The sequence below is a fragment of the Chinchilla lanigera genome, unplaced genomic scaffold (assembly GCF_000276665.1).
Source record: "Chinchilla lanigera isolate Chin_1 unplaced genomic scaffold, ChiLan1.0 scaffold00022, whole genome shotgun sequence".
Lineage (NCBI taxonomy): Eukaryota > Metazoa > Chordata > Mammalia > Rodentia > Chinchillidae > Chinchilla > Chinchilla lanigera.
In genome coordinates, this window is record NW_004955423.1 from 20,470,281 (window position 1) to 20,490,917 (window position 20,637).

General features: G+C 36.1%; 1 protein-coding gene across 1 annotated transcript in view; it reads left to right on the forward strand.

Annotated features, from left to right (window-relative positions):
* Nucleotides 1-20,637, forward strand: part of Negr1 (neuronal growth regulator 1) — an 805,199-nt gene that overhangs the window by 458,793 nt on the left and 325,769 nt on the right. The window contains exon 3 of the mRNA XM_005385243.2: nucleotides 2,640-2,765. Coding sequence (XP_005385300.1) covers nucleotides 2,640-2,765 — 126 coding nt within the window. The remainder of the gene's footprint in view (nucleotides 1-2,639; nucleotides 2,766-20,637) is intronic.

The following is a 20,637-nucleotide window of genomic DNA, read 5'->3' on the forward strand; positions in this document are numbered from 1 at the left end:
CACTGCTTCCTGCCTATAACCACCTCTCCAGATTCAGTCTTTCCCCCAGGAGCAAGGCTGCCGCCCCAACCATGTACTTCTATGTAAAGTGGGAAAGGGCTACATTACTTCTTTCTTAAAAGTGACATGCATGTATGAGTGTATGCATGTGCATGTACATATGTGTGTTCATATATATTATATATATAACCATATATATTTCAGTTTCTTATACCAAACTTATGCCTACTTCCAAATATCAAAATAGTGTTCCAGCCTTATTAGTTAGTGTTCTAAACTTATTTTTATTAACCCTCCTGTTTACCAGAAAATCACGCAAATATTCCCTATTTTCCTTTAGAGTATTTTAATGTCTTTGTTTCCACTCTGTTTCTATTAAGCTGAAAATAGTCTTGTGTTTAAAATGGCTTTTATTATGTGTTTGAGAAGAGTCACTAAAGAGTTACGTGATGTTTTAGATTCCAATTAAACTATCATTTAGAAGAGTTACAATGTTTCACCAAAGGAGCTCTAGTGGTACAATTGCTTAGCACGCGGTAAATACAGTATATCACCTAAGAACCGATCTTTTGGCTCAAGGACACCAATACTTACATTTAATCGAATACTTTATATTTGCAATTATATCATCCAGATTTTCTTGTATCAGAGCAGTGGTTTCATTACAAATCAAAGCTAATCTTCACAGTATGTTAGTAGACAGCTACAACTGATTTTAGTCACTGGCTCTCCTCCCCCTTTTATTAGTACACGTTTGCAGTATATAGTGACTATATTCACTGTAGCGGATTGCTACACGCATATAAAATATCTCCAGTCCCTGTCCCCCATCCACTTGCCTTTTATTTTTCCAGCATCACATTCATGTATTTACCCAAGAAGACTTCATAAAGTTAATTTCCATATATACAGATTGAAATTCAGATCAATAGGCCAAAGAACATATAATACATGACAATTGTACTAAGTCAAGGCACACTTTTAGACACATTGTCCCCAGTGGATTATAATACCTTTTTCTTCCTCTTTTTTCCTATTAGCTGTCTTTATTTCGAGATAATCTATACATCTCTCTATATATGTCATCTACATAATTATTCATATGAGAGAGCCCATACTATATTAAACTTGTGTGCCTGAGTTACTTCACTTACCATAATGTTCTCAAGATACATCCATTTTCCTACAAATGACCTTTATTGTGGGAGAGTGGAACTCCTTTGTGTATAAATACCACATTTTAAAACCCATTCATCTGTTGATTGAGATATAGTTAACTGACTTTAAAAATAGCTATGATAATATCTCTTGTTTAAAAAAGCAGAATGAAACAATTAGAAGGATCTCAATTTTAAAAAGTCATATTTTTCTTACTGATTGCCACAGTAATTGCCATTTTCATAGATCAGACCTGGATATCAGCATATTATAATATGTATAAAGTAAGCCAGACTTACTTGTAGCGTAAGTCTATCATTCACACTATCAAAGTTATGAAGTTCCAGAACAATTTTAAAGCTGGGAAAAGGACAGTACTGAAATTGAAGTTTATGCATCATAAATGTGCTCTCCAATACCCAATCCTAACAGCTAATACTAATGGCAGAGACACTTCTATGTCCTTTAACATATATTGACATACTTAACCCCTGTTGCAGTTTTTATTGTGTCTTTCAAAGGAAGACACCAGGCTAAGAGATCTTACAACTCTCCTGCTAGGTAACAAAGCTAGCTTGTAGTGAACACAGAATTCATATCCATGCCATTTGAGGATTAAGTGAGAAATTTGGACTGCTAGAAAATATGGTAATATAATCCTGAAAGGTAGTATAGAGATTTTTATATGTAGCATTTTTGAAATTCTGTCTCATCTTCAACAATTCTTGATAGAAGATTCTGTATATCAGAAAACAAAATTTATAATATTTCCCATCACTCTTTCAAATTCACAGGGCATAAGGGTAAAAACAAAGGTTCTGACAAGTACTAAGTAAAGAGATATTTCTTCAGCTAGCATTTTCTAGTCATGACTGACATAAGAACCCACCGAATTGGCTTTTAAATTGCCTTAGAATTTATGGAACATAAATTCCAAGAAAATCCAGCCGTACTGTCTCACAGATACAATATCAAAGCTGAAAATGGCTTTGAGACCCTGAAATTTTCCCTCCAAATTCTGTACACATCATGTCTCAAGCAGCCTTTTAGCCAGTGTGTAGGCCTAGTGGTGCTACCATTTGAAGTTCCTTCAAGATTTCCACTCTCATTTAAGCATTCAACTGACAATCCATCACTACAGTAAAGATAACTTGATAGAATAAACAGGTTGACATATTCTAATTCATTAAGCACAAATGATTCAATAAATATTTAATGCAATCAATATTTAGCTTTATTAAATATTCCATTCAGCTTTAAGTATTTCACATCTAATAATTAAAGAAAAATAAAACCATCCAACAACAACAAAAACCTTTTCTCATCTTGAGGTCCTATAGAATTCATCTTTTAGGTGAGGACCAGGGGATACAAGGACATTTTGTTGCCATACCTTTATTACATAATATCAAGGATGTGATTCCTGTAATTCAACAGTGTTTAGTGTTTTTTCTGACCACTGCATGTTTTTGCCGTTTCAGTTCCCCCGAAGATATATGACATCTCTAACGACATGACCATCAACGAAGGGACCAATGTCACCCTCACTTGTTTGGCCACTGGGAAGCCAGAGCCTTCCATCTCTTGGCGACACATCTCACCATCAGGTAAAGGGGCAGTAAACACGTCCTTGTTGTTTGCTGTTTCTTATTCTTTTGTAACCTCACTTGTTCAGAACCTGGGCCAACCTTGTAACTGTATATTATTCAAAGAATTAAATGTTCTGGTCATGACTGACATAAGAACTCACTGAACTGACCTTTCAAGTGCCTTAGGATTTGTATTCCTTGCAACATAAACTCCAAGAAAATCTAGCCCTCCTATCTCATAAGTATAATATCAAAGCTGAAATGGCTTTGAGACCCTGCAATCTTCAGAATACATGTTTTAATACTTACCCTTTATACCTAAAAGCACTGTAGTTCAGAAAAGTCAAATGAACATTGGGAGAGCCCAGAATAAAACTATCTTTTGATTCCTAGTCAAGGTGATTTTCACTTTAGTAGACTGGAAAATCATAAATCAATAAACACAAGGCTCAAATAGAAATATCACAAGAGAAAAGTCTTCATCTCAATGCGTAAGGGACTGATTCAACCGGCAATCACATGTTAATCGGCCAGCCTGAACTGCTAAAGTAATCAAGGGAGAATGAAATGATACAAATTGTGAGGTTGCTGGGTCTAATTTCAAACTGCTGCTCAGAATCAAGGATTTTGGAGTTGTAATTAAATTTTAACTGATGAGATGTCTAAAAACCCCAGAATGTGAGTAACTTGTACACAGAGATATCAGGTAGGTCAAATTAAGGCTGGGACATGTTAATGGGCTCCAAGTGCTTTTGGTGTGGTGTGTCTCCTTCCCAAAGAGGTTAAGTCCATTTTAAGAAGGTAGTGATAGTCATCACCAAATCAGGTCGATTTTCCCAAGCATGTTTCTAATACTTTTTTCTTTATTTTAAAAAGAATACTACATGAGAAACAAGCAAACAAAAAACAAATAGAACAGTAGCAGCATACCAGTATCACAAACATAAACAAATCAAAGCAAAAACATTCAAAGCGATACAGGGTCTCAAGACAAATTAATACAAATCAACAGTGGTTGTTACGTTGCATACCACTATCCTCAACTACATTGCTCAGATTATCAGATGTAAGAATGAAAGAAAGAAGGAAGGCAAAACATAAATATATATATGAATAGTTGCGATGACTGTATTGCTGTTGTCTGATGGTGTATTGAAATGAACAGTTAATGCTCACAATTTTTTATGTTCTGATCAACTTTGCATGCTTGTGTCTGGTGTTCTGAGCAACTGATTTGGAGGTAACAATATGCAATGGAATTACAATGGTGAACTCCTACAATCTTGTCTAGGGAAACTCTCTATCTCTAATGTTTTATTGAAGAATTATTTTCTTACTCTCTTTAATGGTTTGAGCAATCTAATACTTTTCTACAATTCAAAGTTCAAGCTATGTAGTTTTAGGCATTACTTGCAAATAACAGGTATTTTTAACATATAAGATACCACTTCATATCAAATAAAACAAATTTTATTTGGTTATAATTTTATTCAACAATGTTCATGTGCTGAATTTGCTATAAATAAAATTAGAAGGGAACACTTTGTTTTCACTCTTTTTTTTGGTGTTGGGAATTGAACTCAGGACCTTGGGCTTGCCAGGCTGTTGCTTCTGCCACTGAGCTATATCCCCGGCCCTATCCATATCATATGCTTAGTATTACTTATTCAAGTAAACAAAAGCAAACAGGAAAGCAGACACATTTATGTACATGTGTATTATGGCTCCTATAATATCTGTGAAGTTTGAATGTGCTCTTGACCACTAACACTTCACTCTTTAGAGCTGCTATAAAACCATAAAATTGGTATGAGAGCATTGAATTCATGGCCAGATTCTCCATAGGGTAAAAGGGAAACAAATTCAGTACTAGCAGTTGTTAGATCCATGTACTTCTAAGATGATTTCTTTATTTATCTATTCAGCCAAACTTTGTGTGACTCTCTAAGCCTCAGTGACCCTTAGCAAGTTTCCTACTTTCCCAAAATTGCATAATAATCTCTGGCTACTTTTTAAATTGACAGACACAGTTATACACCTTTACCACGTGTACAATATCCCATGGTGATCTGAGGTATGCATACACTGTAGAATGGGAAAAGCTACCTAATGAACAGGTACATTGCCTCACATAGTTATTTTTGTAGTAAAAACATTTAAACTCCATTCTCTGCACTTTAGGGAGATACAGTATGTCATCACTAAATAGATCTCTTTAACTTCTTTCACCTATCTAACTATAATTATCAACCATTTGATCAGCCATGTGTGCTGGCTATTGTGTGAATTAAATAAGGTAATAGGCATAAATTTGTTTATAAAATTATAATGTAATATGCAAATCTACAGCTGATTTTTAACTATCTTTCCAGGCATTTGAATCTGATATATACAGCAATGTAATTTTGTAAGAATGAAGCATTGAATCTCATCTTAATATAATTTAAAGAATAATATTTTGGAATTCACTCTTCTATTTGCAGTGTTTGTCATTATTAATATTCTTTTCTAAGTGCTTAGATATATTTTTAGTTTAATTAAATAGTAGCAGTGTTGGTTAGTGGAGTTATTAGAATAATGATAATGGATAACATCACGAGGCTGGAAGAAGGCAGATTGGAATTATAAATTAAATTGCACATAGATTTGGTTTTATAATCCTGCCATGCTGAGAAGAGGAGTAAAATTAGCATAAATATTAACTATTAGACAATTAATAGTAGACTTTGAATATATTTCATAAATGCTTCTAATAATTTCAAATTATAATTTGTTAATGATCTATATTCAAATACACAACATCATAGAATTTCTACTTAAAGTAACATGCCTGATAATTCTATTAGTTTTTCCAGCTTATATATTTGCAGGATTGGAGCAGGTGAGAAGTGAAAGATTTAAATATAAAAACATAACTACGTACACTCTTAACCAAGGCGGAAATTTATTTTCTCTACTATCACACATGGTACTTCCTTGGCTAAGTGTTATTCTTTGTCCTTTTATCCAATGGGCAAAGTCCTATTCATCCTTCAGGTTTTAGAAAACCATTCCTAAGCATCACAGAAAAAATTAGACATGCATTTTACAGTTATGAAAATTTTCTAACTTCCACCACTTGTGTGGAATGAGCCCTCTGGCTTGTCCTCAGTGGCCTGGTCTATGATCTCCTAGGACAGGGGATCCCTTGTGTCCAGAGACATTCTGATTCTCCTCACCTCATGGCTTTAGTGCCAAGGTATTTCTCTGTCCTTTGATTCTCAGAATTAGGGTTAAAATTGGAAAAAATTATGGACTTTAGGGATCAGATATTAAAAATGAAAATGAGATGATGTAGTGGTGGTACAGGAAAGCACTTTCTTTCTGATGTTTCCCCAATACTCCATCCGTCTGCTATAAACTAGTTCTTTATGCTCCTTCTGGCCTCAGTATAGATGTATTCCACTTACACCAAGAGTTGTTCCTGCCAATTTTACCCTTTGTTGGTCAGCTACATTTATCTGCTACTTTCCCTACAGTAAGTAATGAAGAAGGTACTTACACATAATTGTCTTCCTTACACTGAAAACTAAACTTATTGTGTAGATGAATACAGTACTTTGACTAATTAAATAAACTGCTCCCAACAGAAGCGACTTTTTTTCAGTTTAAACTTTGAAGTAATGAGACAGAAGGAGTTGCAAAGCTAGCACAGTCTCCAGGTACATTTCACTTAGTTTCTTGCAATAGGTCTGTCACAAACAACTTTTGAGCAGCATCAAACTAGAATATGGATGGGAGTGAAGTGTGTGTGTGTGTGTAATTTTCTGCATTCCCAGCCTCTGAATTGACTTAGGGAGCCACTGCCACCCTCACATGCAGAACCACCCCTTAGCAAAAGGAATCTCCTGTGCTGTCCCTTACAGTTACAATCACACCTCCTCTAACCACTGTTCTCAACTAAGACGACCACTGTCATTCCAATTTTATAATACTGTCCTTTCTAGAGAGTTATTAAATTGGAGTCATACACTAAGTAACATTTGTAAATTGACCTGTTACATCCAGTGTAATGCCCACCATTTACGCAACTCTGGTGTGTATCAAATCCTTTATTTTTTATTTTTGTTGCTGAATAGAATAATTCAGTATGACTGCATCACCACCTTCTTAACCACTCACCTATTACTGAATATCTAGAGCTTTCCAATTTTTTGCTTGTAACAAAAAGGTTGCTATGAAGTTGTTTTTCCAACTTTTACCTTTGTAATCTACGTGTGTTGTAAGTGAATCTTTTCCCAATAGCATCAGAGATAGAATATAATAGTTCTTTTTATTCTATTCTGTCATTCTCTGTATTTTCATTGCTGTATTTAGACAGCTCACGTTGGATTTAATTATTGACTTGTTAGGGCTAACCTTGACACTATTTTTTTTTTCTTTACGTTTGTTCTTTCTTTTTTTCTGTTTTCTTTTTTATTTTCTCTTGAGAGTTACATGAAAAATTTTCATAAATCTACCTTATCAATAATGATTTTACTGTTATTTCTTTGCACAGCTTTTTAGAGGTTACACTATATATTACTTTGTGACTATATGGCTTATTATCTAAGGGTATCCAACTGTTACAGTTCTTTTTTTACTTTTTTTTTGTACTGGAAATCGAACTCAGGACCTTGCCCTTCCCAGGCAAGCACTTATGCCACTGAGCTATATCTCCATCCCAGCTTTTACAGTTCAAGTGAAGTACAGAAACCTTATTTCCTTTATGTTGCTCATTTCAAAACATATTTATAATAAATATTGTCTACATATATGAGAAAATGTTTTGGAGAAAGTGTTATAAATCTTGTTTCAATTGTAAATCAGATCTTAAAAACACAAGTGAAAATTTTTACTTTTACCATTTTTTGTTCTTTCTTGATGTTCTAAGTTTCCTTTTTCATTGTTTACATTTCTGATTGACTTTCCTTTATGTAGATCGGTTGGATATAAGTTTTTCTTCATCTGAGATTATTTTGATTCTTTCCTTATCTTAACAAGTTCTCACTTCATATAGAATACTGAATTAAAAGATGTCAACCATTATTTGGCATTTACATAACCTTAAAACTGTGATAAAATAATATTTGAACATCAAGCATACTAACTTTCTAGAACTTTTGAAACCAGTATTATTTTCAGTGTTGCCCATGAGTATTGCTATGTATAAGTATTGGGGCTATAAATTAACAATGTGAACTATCAATCAAGATTACAATTTTATTTTTCTGAGCTAAGAGATTGAAGGACTTATTAGTCAATGAGAGTACTTTTAGGATTAACAGAAAAAACTAAGTCAAATATGCATTAGACTGTGGATGAGCAATCGCAGGTTTGAGGAGCAATGTATTGCATTTTCCTTTCTTACTAAACAAAGTAGTTAGTTCTTCAGCATATTGCCCTGGTTATCCTTTTACATCTTCCCTATGGCTGGTGTATTACTCAGTGTTATCATTGCTAAAACACAATATGGACACTAATAACTGAATAAAGGTGAAATTTAATTTAATTCACAGTGTCAAGGGATTCAATCCATGCTCATTTGACTCCAGGCCAGGAATATCATAACAGCAAGGGAATGGTGGCAGAGAGAAAGGTGCAAAGGGCCAGATACAGAGCCAAGGTCAGTCTCCATGATCCACGAAACACACTCAGAAGTGTGTCCCACCAACTCTCTGGGAAGGTCCCAAGTTGATGCAATCAAGCCCAAGCCTCACAGGTACTTTTGCTCTAAGGCAAGGGAGTTAAACAGCTGCAACTGACCCTGCATGGCCAGCAGAGCCTGGGCCATAGTAGATACTATGTGTTCTTAAAGAAAAGTTTGTAGACTTCTCCCCTAGACATTTTAAAAGAGGTTTGAATTTTAAATGTTGTTTTGTACCTAGAAACATACAGGTTTGGCCTACTGAAACTTCCATAATTATAATAATATAACTTTAAGACAGAAAATGTTAATTACCAATTATCAGAAAAAGTAGAAGACTGTAAAAAATGAAAATTATTAGCTAAATTCCATGTACACTGCTGCAATCCATTATTTAAAATAATTCTAAAAATTGCTCAAGTCAACACAGGTACAAAGCCAAAAGTATTATTTCCTATTAATGTTCTAATTTCCATTGTCCTCCTTTTGTGACAAAAGTCTTTGAAATGGCTGAGCGCTGGGCCAACACCGAGGGTGATATAATGACAATGCCGCATGTGTGTGCCAGACGCTGTAATTCTTTAAGGACCTTGTTTCAGGTTTGCAGTCCAGACACTGCCCTTTGCTCTCCGATGTTAAAATGAAGAAAATTCAGTAAAACCGGCAATTTATGTTGATGACATTTCCACAATACTAGATCTTCAGATTACACGCGGTGGTTCCAGTTCCATTGTAGAATAGCACTCTCTGCAGAGCTTTTTGAATTTCCGTAATGGCTTTACATAATGGATAATTATATAATGACGGACTCTACATGGTGGCGGCAAGCGAAACTTTTACCGTAAGATTGCACAGAATAGTTCATATGTGCGTTTACAATTCCTTCTTTGTTCTGAGGTTTCTTTGTAACTTCAGTTTTCATTTGCCTGTTTCCTGAGTCCCTTCTACATCTATCCAGTCAGTGGTAGTCTGTGCTAAATGGTTCATTTTCAGAACTTCTAATGCCTTCTATTTGAACATGGAAGGCAAGAAAATTTTTGACTATTTTAACACACACATAAGACCAAACAACGGCCCTGATGATATGATGAATCAATGCAAAAATAATTCACTATTCTCAGAGCAAAATGCTTACCCATATAAAGCAAAATGAAGCAAAACAAGCAAACCAACAAAAAACCAGAAACACATCAAGTACTTCACGAAAGATCTGGGTTTTTGTTTTTCTTTTGTTGTTGTTGCTTGTTTTTTCTTGGTTTTCTGAAAGAGCTAGGCATTAGGAGCAAATGCACTAGAGATAAGATCTTCTCTGAGTGGACTGAACTAGACCAGAAGATAATGGTAAATATTAATTTATTTATATTTGAGAATTTGGAGTTTTAGAATCTGTTACTCCAATGATTTTAATATCATGTTACATGTCCTAGGGAAAGGTATTAGATAAATCACTGTGTCTAAACAAATTAGAGATTTGGTTAAAGGTTAACATCTGTAGGGGGTGGGGATAAAGCTCAGCAGTAGAGCATCTGCCTGTCAAGCACAAGGTCCTGAGTTTGATTCCGGGCACACACACACAAAACAGGTTATCATCTTTAGAACTGCAGCATTTACTGTGGTTGTAAATTTCATGCTAATTTAAGGTAAGATAAAATTCTATGACAAAAAGTCTATTCACATCATTGGACACTGTAATCATTGAGAAAGAGCAGCAGTAGGCATGGTGGATGTGTGAAATGAATCCTTCTGAGAGTTACATTTAATACTGGTTACTGAGCACTTAATGCTCCCCAGCGCTTCTCTGACGAGTGTTCGGTTAACATTTGTTAGCTGTTTCATGTGAAGTATTGTAATTTCATGTGCCACATTCATGAGGAAAAGAGCATGTTGTTAACTTGTACCTTTATTATACCGATCATTTAAACCTCATAATTTTGCAACCCCATCAGTATTATGTCCCATTCCTCAAAGTTACTTTTATATATAAACAAGATCTACTGGAATTTCCTGTTATTCCTAGAGAAAATATGTATATTTATATGGATTAATATGTATTAATAAAATACATTAATATGTATTAATATGCATTAATATGTATTAATAAAAAAGAGAAAATGACTTAATAATAAACCTTTTAAAAAGTCAAGATACAAAATGCCCATAACAATTATAGACAAGCATACATGATTGGCTTGTAAATTACTATCAGAAGAGTTTCCATTCAAATTTAATGCATTGTTAGTGGATTTTAACTGTAATCCAGCTTGTATTAAAATTATATTTTCATTAGATTCACCATAATTAGGAATAATCACCATTAGTGTAAAATTAGAATATTTCTCATAATATTGCATCTTTAAAGCTCTAATAAACACTTTTTGTACATTATCTCTTAGATGCAGGTAAATAGAGCTAAATGTTTAGCTATCTGTGCTTTGGTTTAGTGATCTAGAAAACCAGATTTAATAATGGTGATATGTCTGGGTTATTATGTCAAAGAACTATTATAGGCAGAGTTTAAGAGAACACACATCCAAAATTAGGAACCCCTATCTCTTAGCTATTATTAAAAGTTACCTTGTATTTCATTTTTACCTTAAAGTTATTTCAAGACAAACAATAAGGTGATGATCAATGCTGTGGCCTCAAGCGATAAAATCATGTAAATGTGGTGCAATGCTTACATTTCTAAACTGGAGAGAAAGTGTTTAGCATTTTGTTTTGTTTTGTTTCTACATAGAAAGCAAAGGAAGCACTATTTAATGAGTGCTAACCGCAATGACTTCCAAAAATAAAAGTTTGAATTATTTATTCAACTTGCAATAAACTGTGGATCAAGAGAGAAGGACAAAGAAACGCAATGTATTGGCAGAGGGGTAATTTTTTGAGACTATTTTCTCTGCTTTCATTCTGTGTAGTAGGGGAAAAAGCTATAAAAATAAAGAGCAACAAAAAGACTCTTTCACTCAGCTATAGTCTCCTAAGGGGTTAGCATCAGGATAAAGGATCCAAATCTCTCTGAGATTTCTAAATAATCACTAACCTAAACACAGCCAGAGTACAAGGATACAAAGGATACGGTGCCCAGAAGATTATGAATAATGGTGTTATGTTTCTGTTTATTATCATTATCATAGTGTATAAATTGTCTAATCTTAGTTTACTGTGCAACCCAATTTCAAGCTGTTAAAGCTTTCAGATAGTTTATGGAGAATATTTTCTATAAGAAGATAGTACTTTCACCCTCTATGAAAAACATTACAAAGAATTTTGTCAAAAGGGTCAGGATTCATGAAATGTCTTCCAGCACAATGAAAATGTCTCATGAAATTCTGAGAGACTAATTTTACCAAACTGACAAAAAGGTTAAACTGCAACATTTATGGCACATAAACTTGGTATGTAAACTTTGTCTGACAGTTTCTGACTTATAAAACTAAAATTTTTATTCCTTTTGTCCAACTAAGTCTAAATTTCATTGTAAGCCTCAGAAATTTCTAAAGAATATTTTTCACATTGACAAATTAATGGCAGGCCATTCTTAGCTCTTGAAAATGTCTTAAAATATGCAGGAATATGAAATTCATTAAAGTAAATCTTTCACAGAACTTAGTTTTCTGTCACTTTCCTTGTAGTTTTTCTTATTTTATTTTTTCCATTATTTATTTTAAAGATAACAAAAACATATTAACAAACACACATACATTTAGAAAAAACACAAAAACAATACAAGCAATACAGAACTTCAGACAAGGTGATAGAAAATTAACAATGTTGTATTACATATTTATTTCTTCAATTTGAATACTCAGATAAACAAATATATACATGCAAGATTGATCAAACACTTGAACATTAACTGTTCCTTTCTCCAGAGCAATAAAAGTCAGTAGCACCACTATGTTAGCTATCCTATGTATGCATATATACATATTTTCCCCTTCTTTCTTTTCTCTTTTCCCTCATCCCAGTTGTTCTTTCCTTTTGGGCAGTTTCCTGTCATTTCACAATGTCTATTGTACCTCCTAGATTTTATTCACTCTTTCGGGTTCTTACACCAGTGAGACAATCCGGTTCTTTTTGCATTACTTTTGAATGCAGCCCAATAGCAGTCATATGATTTCTGGACAGTACTGACGCTCTGAAGATGTAATCCTCCATGCATCATCATAGCATTGTCGTCCTGACGATAGATGAGTGCAATACATCTTCAGGGCTCTCAAATGAGAAGCTGTCTGGGGGAATGGGCTGTGCAATGAATTCAATTCAATTACAGGACAAAGGAACCAGCCGAAGAGAAGGAAAGACATCTCAGAGTAAGATTATCTGCAAAGTTGATTATAACCGGGTACTCCACGGAAGCACATTTAATTTTCCCTTTCCTGACTTAACAAGGAAATTTGTGGAATTTGAACAATACATCTAAAACTTCAAATGATTTCTGAATCTTCTGCTTCTAATTCTGTAGAGGGCTGATGTGTTTTCGGAGCATTTCACTGATTTGGGAGGCAGAGGAAACAAGCGATATAATATATTTAATTCATAAACCTTCACTAGATAGTTATCTTACAGATCAAATTATTAAAACATAATAACTAATGGGAACATTAACTTTCCAAGGAAAATCTTTGATGACACTTTTTAAAGATTCAAATGTAAGTAAAAAGGAGCAACGGCTGAATAAGAAGTGATTAACAGGAAACAAGTAAGAGAACCAGCTCTTCCTAAGCCCTTCTTGAGTATTTTTATTAAGCCTCGTTTGAGATGTCTGCAGTGACCAATGAGTCCTATTGCTACTGCAACTTTTTCTTGAATATCTCTTATGTATTAAGAAACAGACTTACTTCTTCACAGTACAAAAACATTCACTGCAAAATCTTTTCAATATATGTTGCAAGTTTTGCAAAAGCTAAATGGCCTAAATTAAAGAAAAACTGAAATCATTATATAGTTTTTAAATTTATTTATTTATTTTACATATATTTTCTTCCAAAACCATGTACTGAACAGGTAGTATGTTAGACAGCATGCTAAACTTATATGGTGATGAGAAAAAAATACAACTGCTACTTTCACAGTTTACAATCTTGTTTCAAGAAACTTATAAGAAGAAAGAAGAAAAATATACATAAATATACCTCTTAAAACCAAGCCTTGCAGATCAAGAACACAAAGTCATGGATGAAGCAGTGCCAGACACTTGGATGTAACAGTATTTATAAATGGTTGAAAGCAAGAAAAAGTTTGTGTGCTCCAAGACCAAAGCCAGTGGGCCAGGAGCAAACAGAAAAAGGAAAAAGAGTGATCCACAGTGAGGTTGATTAGCGTTCTCTGTACTTGGTCAGATCAAGGTGAGGTTGTATGCCAGGGTAGGAGTTAAGATTGTTCACCTTGGTGCAGCTGGTTCTGAGTACCAGAGTGACATAATTTGAATTTAAATTTTGGAAGGTCACTTTGGTGCTGTGTGAGAATGCACATAGGGAGAGACTGCGGAAGATGCAGGCAGACCAGGGGGAAAGGACTGCAGTCACTGAGTTGCTGGCTTTAACAAGGGTGATGGCAGGGGGGATAAGGAGGACTGGGCGAACCCCATACTCTTATCCCCGTAAAACTGAAAGACTGCTTGGAAATGGAAGAATTGGAAAATGCCTCTCATTCATCTGGCCTTCTCAATTTGCAAAACGAACATGCCATTCACTGAGATGAGATTCGAAACAGATTTCAGAGCAAAATCAAATTTCCTGGTGTAGGATGTTACACAGTGAGGCATGTTAGCCAGCCTTTGGAAACACTCATGAGGAACCTTACATATCCTGCCTGACCTGAAGGGGAAGCTTGGGATGAGAACTAGGACTTGTGATCATGACTGCAAGTCCTCAGGAAGAAGGAAAGCAAAGCCCAGAGGCAGTGTTTGAGGATTCGGGAGAGAAGAGATGAAGAGACAGCCAGAGTCACTACTATGACTGATAAAAATTTAAGAGATTGAAGATCAGAGAGGAAGGGATGTAGTAATTAGAAAATAATCCAAGGAGAGAGAGAACAGATTCATATAGTAGAATGTCCATCATGGTTGGCGATATGGAAATCATTTCTTTACTTTAGTGAAAGTCCCTTCAGAGGAACAGAGGGAGCTGAGCTAGACTGGCTGCGTTAAATAGCAAGTGTGGGAGTGTGGTGGTAACTGAGATGGAAAAGCTTCCAGGAAAGCTTGTGGCAAGGCAAAGGATGGGAAGAGGCTGTTTTGTGGCTGACTGTGTAAGGTTCAAGGAAAGGACCATTGCGTGAGAGAATGGTAATCGTGCGACAAACCCAGTGCACCTACATCAGCATCAGCTGTGACCCACATACAGGTAATCTCACCCCATCTCAACTTAGAGGTTTGTTTTTCCTTCATAAAAAGGTCTATGTGGAAATGACCTTAAGCAGCAGCAGCGGTGAACATTTAAACTCCACAGACCATGGACTAGGAGCGCACAGTGCCAGTTGTGAAAATGGCCTCCCCTTCCCTTTCATGAGTTCTTCCAAAGCCCAGGACTGAGACTTCCCTATGGCCAGCACAGAATGCACAAGGAGCCTGGCGCCTCTGGAGTTTGCCGCAGGCCTCTCCCAAGCTCTCTTTCCTCAGCTCTCTTCCTGCAACATTTCCTGTCACATCTGAAGAACAGAAAGTTCTTCCTCCGTTGCCGCTCTTTCAGGAAAGCTTCTGGCCTCCCCTTTGATAACGTGCTCTGACTCTTAGCTCTGTTCCACCGCTCTACCCTGAAATTGTGTGCGCTTCATGCCCAATTCATCACCCCAGGTGTCTGCTGTTGCTGACTGAGACTGTCACCTGGCAGTTTGTGCCTCAAAGGCGTCCCCATCCTTTGCTTTCCTGTGGTCTGTGACGGGAGGTGCAGTCTTCAGGAAAGTCAGCCTGTCTCTTCCCAGGTGTTCTGCTCTGCAGCCGTCGCGAATTGCCAACTGCTCCCATTGCTGCTCTGAAATGTTGCTGAGCATATGTTGGATCCACAAAGTTAATCAGGAAGAAGGAAGAAAGCTACTGTGTGTAGTTTCCAGATAGTTAAGGAAAACAATGCTTCTGTTCATGCACTTGTGGTGCTGCAACACGGTGCTCCCTTACCCTGAATATGGAAAGTACTTAGTCAAATTTGATTTGAGCCCATCACTCCAAGAAGAAAGTTTGATGAATTTATTAGCTCTGTAGATTTGTGTTAAAATTCTCCTCTGTTGCCTCTGAGATGCCCTGAGTCTAAGCCGAGTCTAAGGCACTAATCTAAAAATATTGAGGTGGAATTAAAATTCTGACCTGTGTAGTTTGGTAATAGAATTGTATCTTAAACTTTATTTGACTTCAGTGTGCAAATCTATCCTCTGTGGGATTTCTTCCTACAGATGGAGGGATAATCAGATGTGAGGGGGTTGAATAGAAAATGATTTCTAAATACCCCACTAAATTGAAGGACACATGTTGAGCTTGTTAAGGCCCTGACATAATCATCTTTAATCATGATGTCTAGACTAAACAGCAAGCATGCCTAGATTAAGATGCAATTCAGATTGTCTTTCAACATCAGTTCTCTTCTGCACTGATTTTCAATTTCATTATTTCAAACTTATTCTTTCATTTTTATCTCTCATTTATATATTCATGAACTTAAAAGTTACTCACAAAAGGTGATACTAGAAAACAATAACGTCCCATTCTCAGAAAACGGGAAAAGAAAAACAGACATGAGAAAGTCAGAAAAGGGAATGTATTAACAATCCACAGCAGAAGTCTTGGTACCAGTGATTCCCTATAGCTAATTGTGGAAAGGGCAGCATCTAGATCTATAATAACTAATGAGGTTGGTTAAAATCACCGCAGAATAAACATTAGACACGAGGCTTTTTGTTTGTTTTTGGTCTTTTTGAGACAGGGTCTCGCTATGCAGTTCAGGCTGGCCTTGAGCTCACTTTGAAGCCCAGGCTGGTCTCAAACTCAAAACAATCCTCCTGCCTCAGCCTCCCAAGTGCTGGGATTACAGGCATGTGCCACTATGCCTGGTAACATTAGACATGAGCCAAAGATCCTGAGATTTATCACACCCACTTACTACTACCGTGCTACTTTTGAGGACACTTGTATTCACACTTTTATCTCTGCTAGAAGGGAAGAGCCAGTCAAGCTAAATCCACTTGTATCCTGATCCTCATTGGGTTTCCACACATGTTATGTGTATCATACGTTGTATAATGATTTGAACTTTTCTCCTTCCACCGACACTGGTAAACAAAATGATTTGAATAAAATCCATTAGTGGGCACTTATTGTCTGCCAGCCAATTTGTTTTCATCATTGAACTTCACAATTACCCATTTTATGGATGATGTTATTTGCATTCTTTTGAGCAAAAATCCCAGAGACTCAGCATTTAGTATTTTACCAAGGGTTACAATGAATATCTTTCTAAGTAAGAATTCACACTTAATTCAGGAAGATTCTAAATCCCAGCCTACCACCCATGGCCAAGAAGAAGATGCAGATAGAGTCTAAACTACTGGCTCCTCAAAAGTACTAATACCTATGAGAATCTCACTATAACAGAATGATGTTCGTATCATAATGTCCACGGTTTTCTACAAGAGTTTTCCAAATAGCTGTGGAATGGTGGGACTGGGACACTTTTAAGTAGTGAACTCCCTTTTACTATCCACAGCAGTAGCAATTACTGTGTGATCTCCTCCCTGAAATGCTGCCTTGGTGAAACTTGCCTCTTGTGAAAGCAAGGTCGGTAGTAAAGATTGATTCTATGGTATTCCCTGTTATTTCTGCCTTCTTTTAACATCATTATGTCATTAGCAAAGACATGCTCATGCAAGTCAATAAGATAGCAATACATTGGTTTATTTATCTTGTTGTTATTTATTTATTTTTTTATTGGGGACACAAACACAGACTGAGCCTTTTAATTGTCAACTTTCTCTGAGAATTGAGCCGCATCTTTCTGACCAGTCCATGCGCCTTGAGCGTGCTATGAAGCCTATTCAAGGTTGCCATTCTCCTGCTTCAGTCTCCCAATGGTAGGAGTAGATGTGTGTGCCACTGCACATGACTCGGGCTCTACATTTAGAAAGAATGACACTGCTGTGCAAAAACTGAATAGATGATCAGCTTGTGTCCGATATTCATCTCCATCTATTTGCTCTAGCTATTCTGCAAAAGCAGAAGGGTACACTTCTTGTAGATCGTAGGGATCAACAAACTATAACCTGTGGGATAAGCATCTCCATTGCTTGTTGTGTAAGTGGAATTTCACTGGAAACACATCCCCACCATGTGTTTCTGAACCGGCTAAGTCTGTGTGAGGCAGCAGCAGAATTGAGTGGTGCAACAGCGCCAGGGATATAGCTCAGCGGCACAAGTACCTGCCTGGTAACTGTAAGGTCCTGAGTTCGATTCCCAGTACTGAAAAAAAAAAAAAGTGGTGCAACAGTAGGCTTAAACCTCCACATCAGAAAATATTTACTCTCCAACTCTTTACAAAAACGTTTATTGCCATCTAATGAAAAACTAAAAACATTGCGTCTCACTTTTCAGCCCATTTTCTTCTCTATATGACATGATGGAAGGCCAATATTTGATTTCATGGTTAGTATTCCAACATATTGTATAATTCCTACAGAAAACCTGTTTCTCCATGTATTCTTCAATGAATTTCTTAAATGGACTATATTACTTTTTTGTTTTGCCAATTTCATGTGAACTAGATGGCCATTACATTTCCTTCAAATGCTCCAAGTTCAAGACTTCATATTCTCCTATTATTACAAGCATTTGTTTCACACAGTTTTCTCCACTTCTAGATCCAGACTCATTTTTTACTACAGAATTCTGAAAGGGTAGATCCTTGACTACATTTTTCTACTGATAGGAAACATGTGTCTCTCGACTTCTCTCTAGGAAGGAAGATGCTCTGAGCCAAACTATATAGACATTTATGAGAGAGGCAGGACTTTTTTTTTTTTTTTTTGGAAAAGGAGCTAGCATCTGGGACATTTGCTCAGGCAGCCTGGCGGTTTCCTTTGAGTGACAGGCACAGAAGCAGCTCTGGGCTGAATGGCTCTTGCAAAGTAAGATGAAAGTCACTGTTTGATCGTAATCCAATGGGTAGATAAAGCACAAGAAACAAACAGTGGGGGGAAAATTGTCAAATAAAATCAATAAGGTCTCTGTCTGGGATTTGGAAGTCAAACAATGGGAAAATGTGTGATTTAATAGTATTGATCTTCGGAGGCGTCCACAGTCCAGCCTGGCTGCCCTTAGCAGGAATTCGTTGTGTTAAATGTTGATCATTCACTGTTCCGCAAGTCAAATACTTTCTTTGATGTGTTCAAATTATATTGCAGTCTAAGTTACAATAAGCACTATCTCTACACTTTCAAGATAAATAAATGTATAAATAAATTTGAAATGCCAGATCAAAATAACAGAACTGGGGCTGCTCAGTACTGACCTCAACCAAGAATTTGTCCTGGATTGAGGAGGACATAAGACTGGATCCCAGGGGCTGGGGATTTAGCTCAGCGGCAAAAGCGCCTGCCTGCAAGCGCAAGGTCCTGAGTTCAGTTCCCGGTACCAGAGAAAAACAACAACAACAAAACTGGATCCCAGTGAAATTCCCAGTCCTCTTGCTATTTCTCTGCTTTCAAGGAGGCAGGCAAACAGTAAGCACAAAGACTGATAGATTTACATCAAATATTCTGCTATAGTCTCACCTCTAAAATGATGGAATAAAATCGCCTATAAGCTGCTTTATACTACTGAGTCCTTTAGTTCTATGAATCTGATCCTAACCTAAATTCCATCACTGGAATAAACGATATTGTATCTCATTGTGTTCCCTTATAATACAGACATACCAATTTAGACAGGAGTGCATACACATATGCACAGAGTCACAATGTAAGCATATAAGTAAAAATATTAAATTAAGAAGCACAGTTTACCTGTGTGCGTTTTGAATACACTATGATAGCATTCTACTCAATGATTTTCTCATAATTAAGGGAATGGTGATTCCGTGAATACTTGTGATATCTCAGTAATAGTGATAACAGGGAAAGCGGCTTCCTCAAATAAATATCTCCCTCTATATCACATCAGATGATTCGAATCACAAACATAAATGTACGTAAGTGGCATTCCGGTGGGACATACTGAAAATATTCTTACTTTAAGTAAACACAGCCTAATTGGTTTCCAGAAAAACAAAAGTGCTCTGATCTTGTTATAATATTTACAAAGAACTTTTTTCCTAGTTTTGCTCTATTCTTCCTCTGCAATATTTTGATCCTATTTTCTTTAGATAATTTTCTTTGATCAGTCTCTAAATGGCTTTTTTGCTCCTCTTTTGTGAATCCTAAGAAGCATATTATAATCTTTCACAGAACTCGGTCCCTCTGTGTATTAGAGCTTCAGACACACTGTCCATTTTTCATGCCAAAGTAAAATTGTATTTGATTACATTTGTTTTAAATTATGCCATCATGTGAGCACCAGAGAGTCCACGGACTTTTTTTTCTGGAAATGATAATAAAACTGTTCTAAAGGCATAAAATGCATCCCTTTGGTGTTAGCCAGCTAAAAAACTATTTGGTGCACCAAAATATAAACATACGAAACTAAAAGTATGTTTTATTATAAAACAAAGACATAAGCTTTTCATCTATTCTTTCCAAAGCAAAGCTGCCTAAGTCATTTATAATCAGTATGTCATCACATTTTTCCCTTTATATGGAGACTGGTATGTGTTTAAAACACACTAGAAGATAGCACCCTATCCATTAATTAAAGAAGTGTGAGTGTGTGTGTGCATGTGTGTGTGTGTGCACATGAGACCACATATACACACATGTATCTTTCGTCAGAAATGAACATCAAATTTAAAATTTACTCATGGGAAATTACATTGTAAACCAACATAATCTTTGTAATGCTGGTATTAGAGAGAGGGCATCTGCTTACCTAGGTGGCTGTACATTGTTGGCAGTTACAAGTGTGTGGGGTGAGTTAGGGAATATGGGAAAGGTACTGTGCAGAGAGTCAAAATAATTGTTTTCTCTCAAATCTCTTCTATCCTGCTCTGTGCTATTGAGCAAGATGTTTAATCTCTTTGAGGTTTATTCTTCTTTTATGTAAATGTGGAAAGTTAGACTTCTCCAACTGGATTGATTTGATGACAAAAT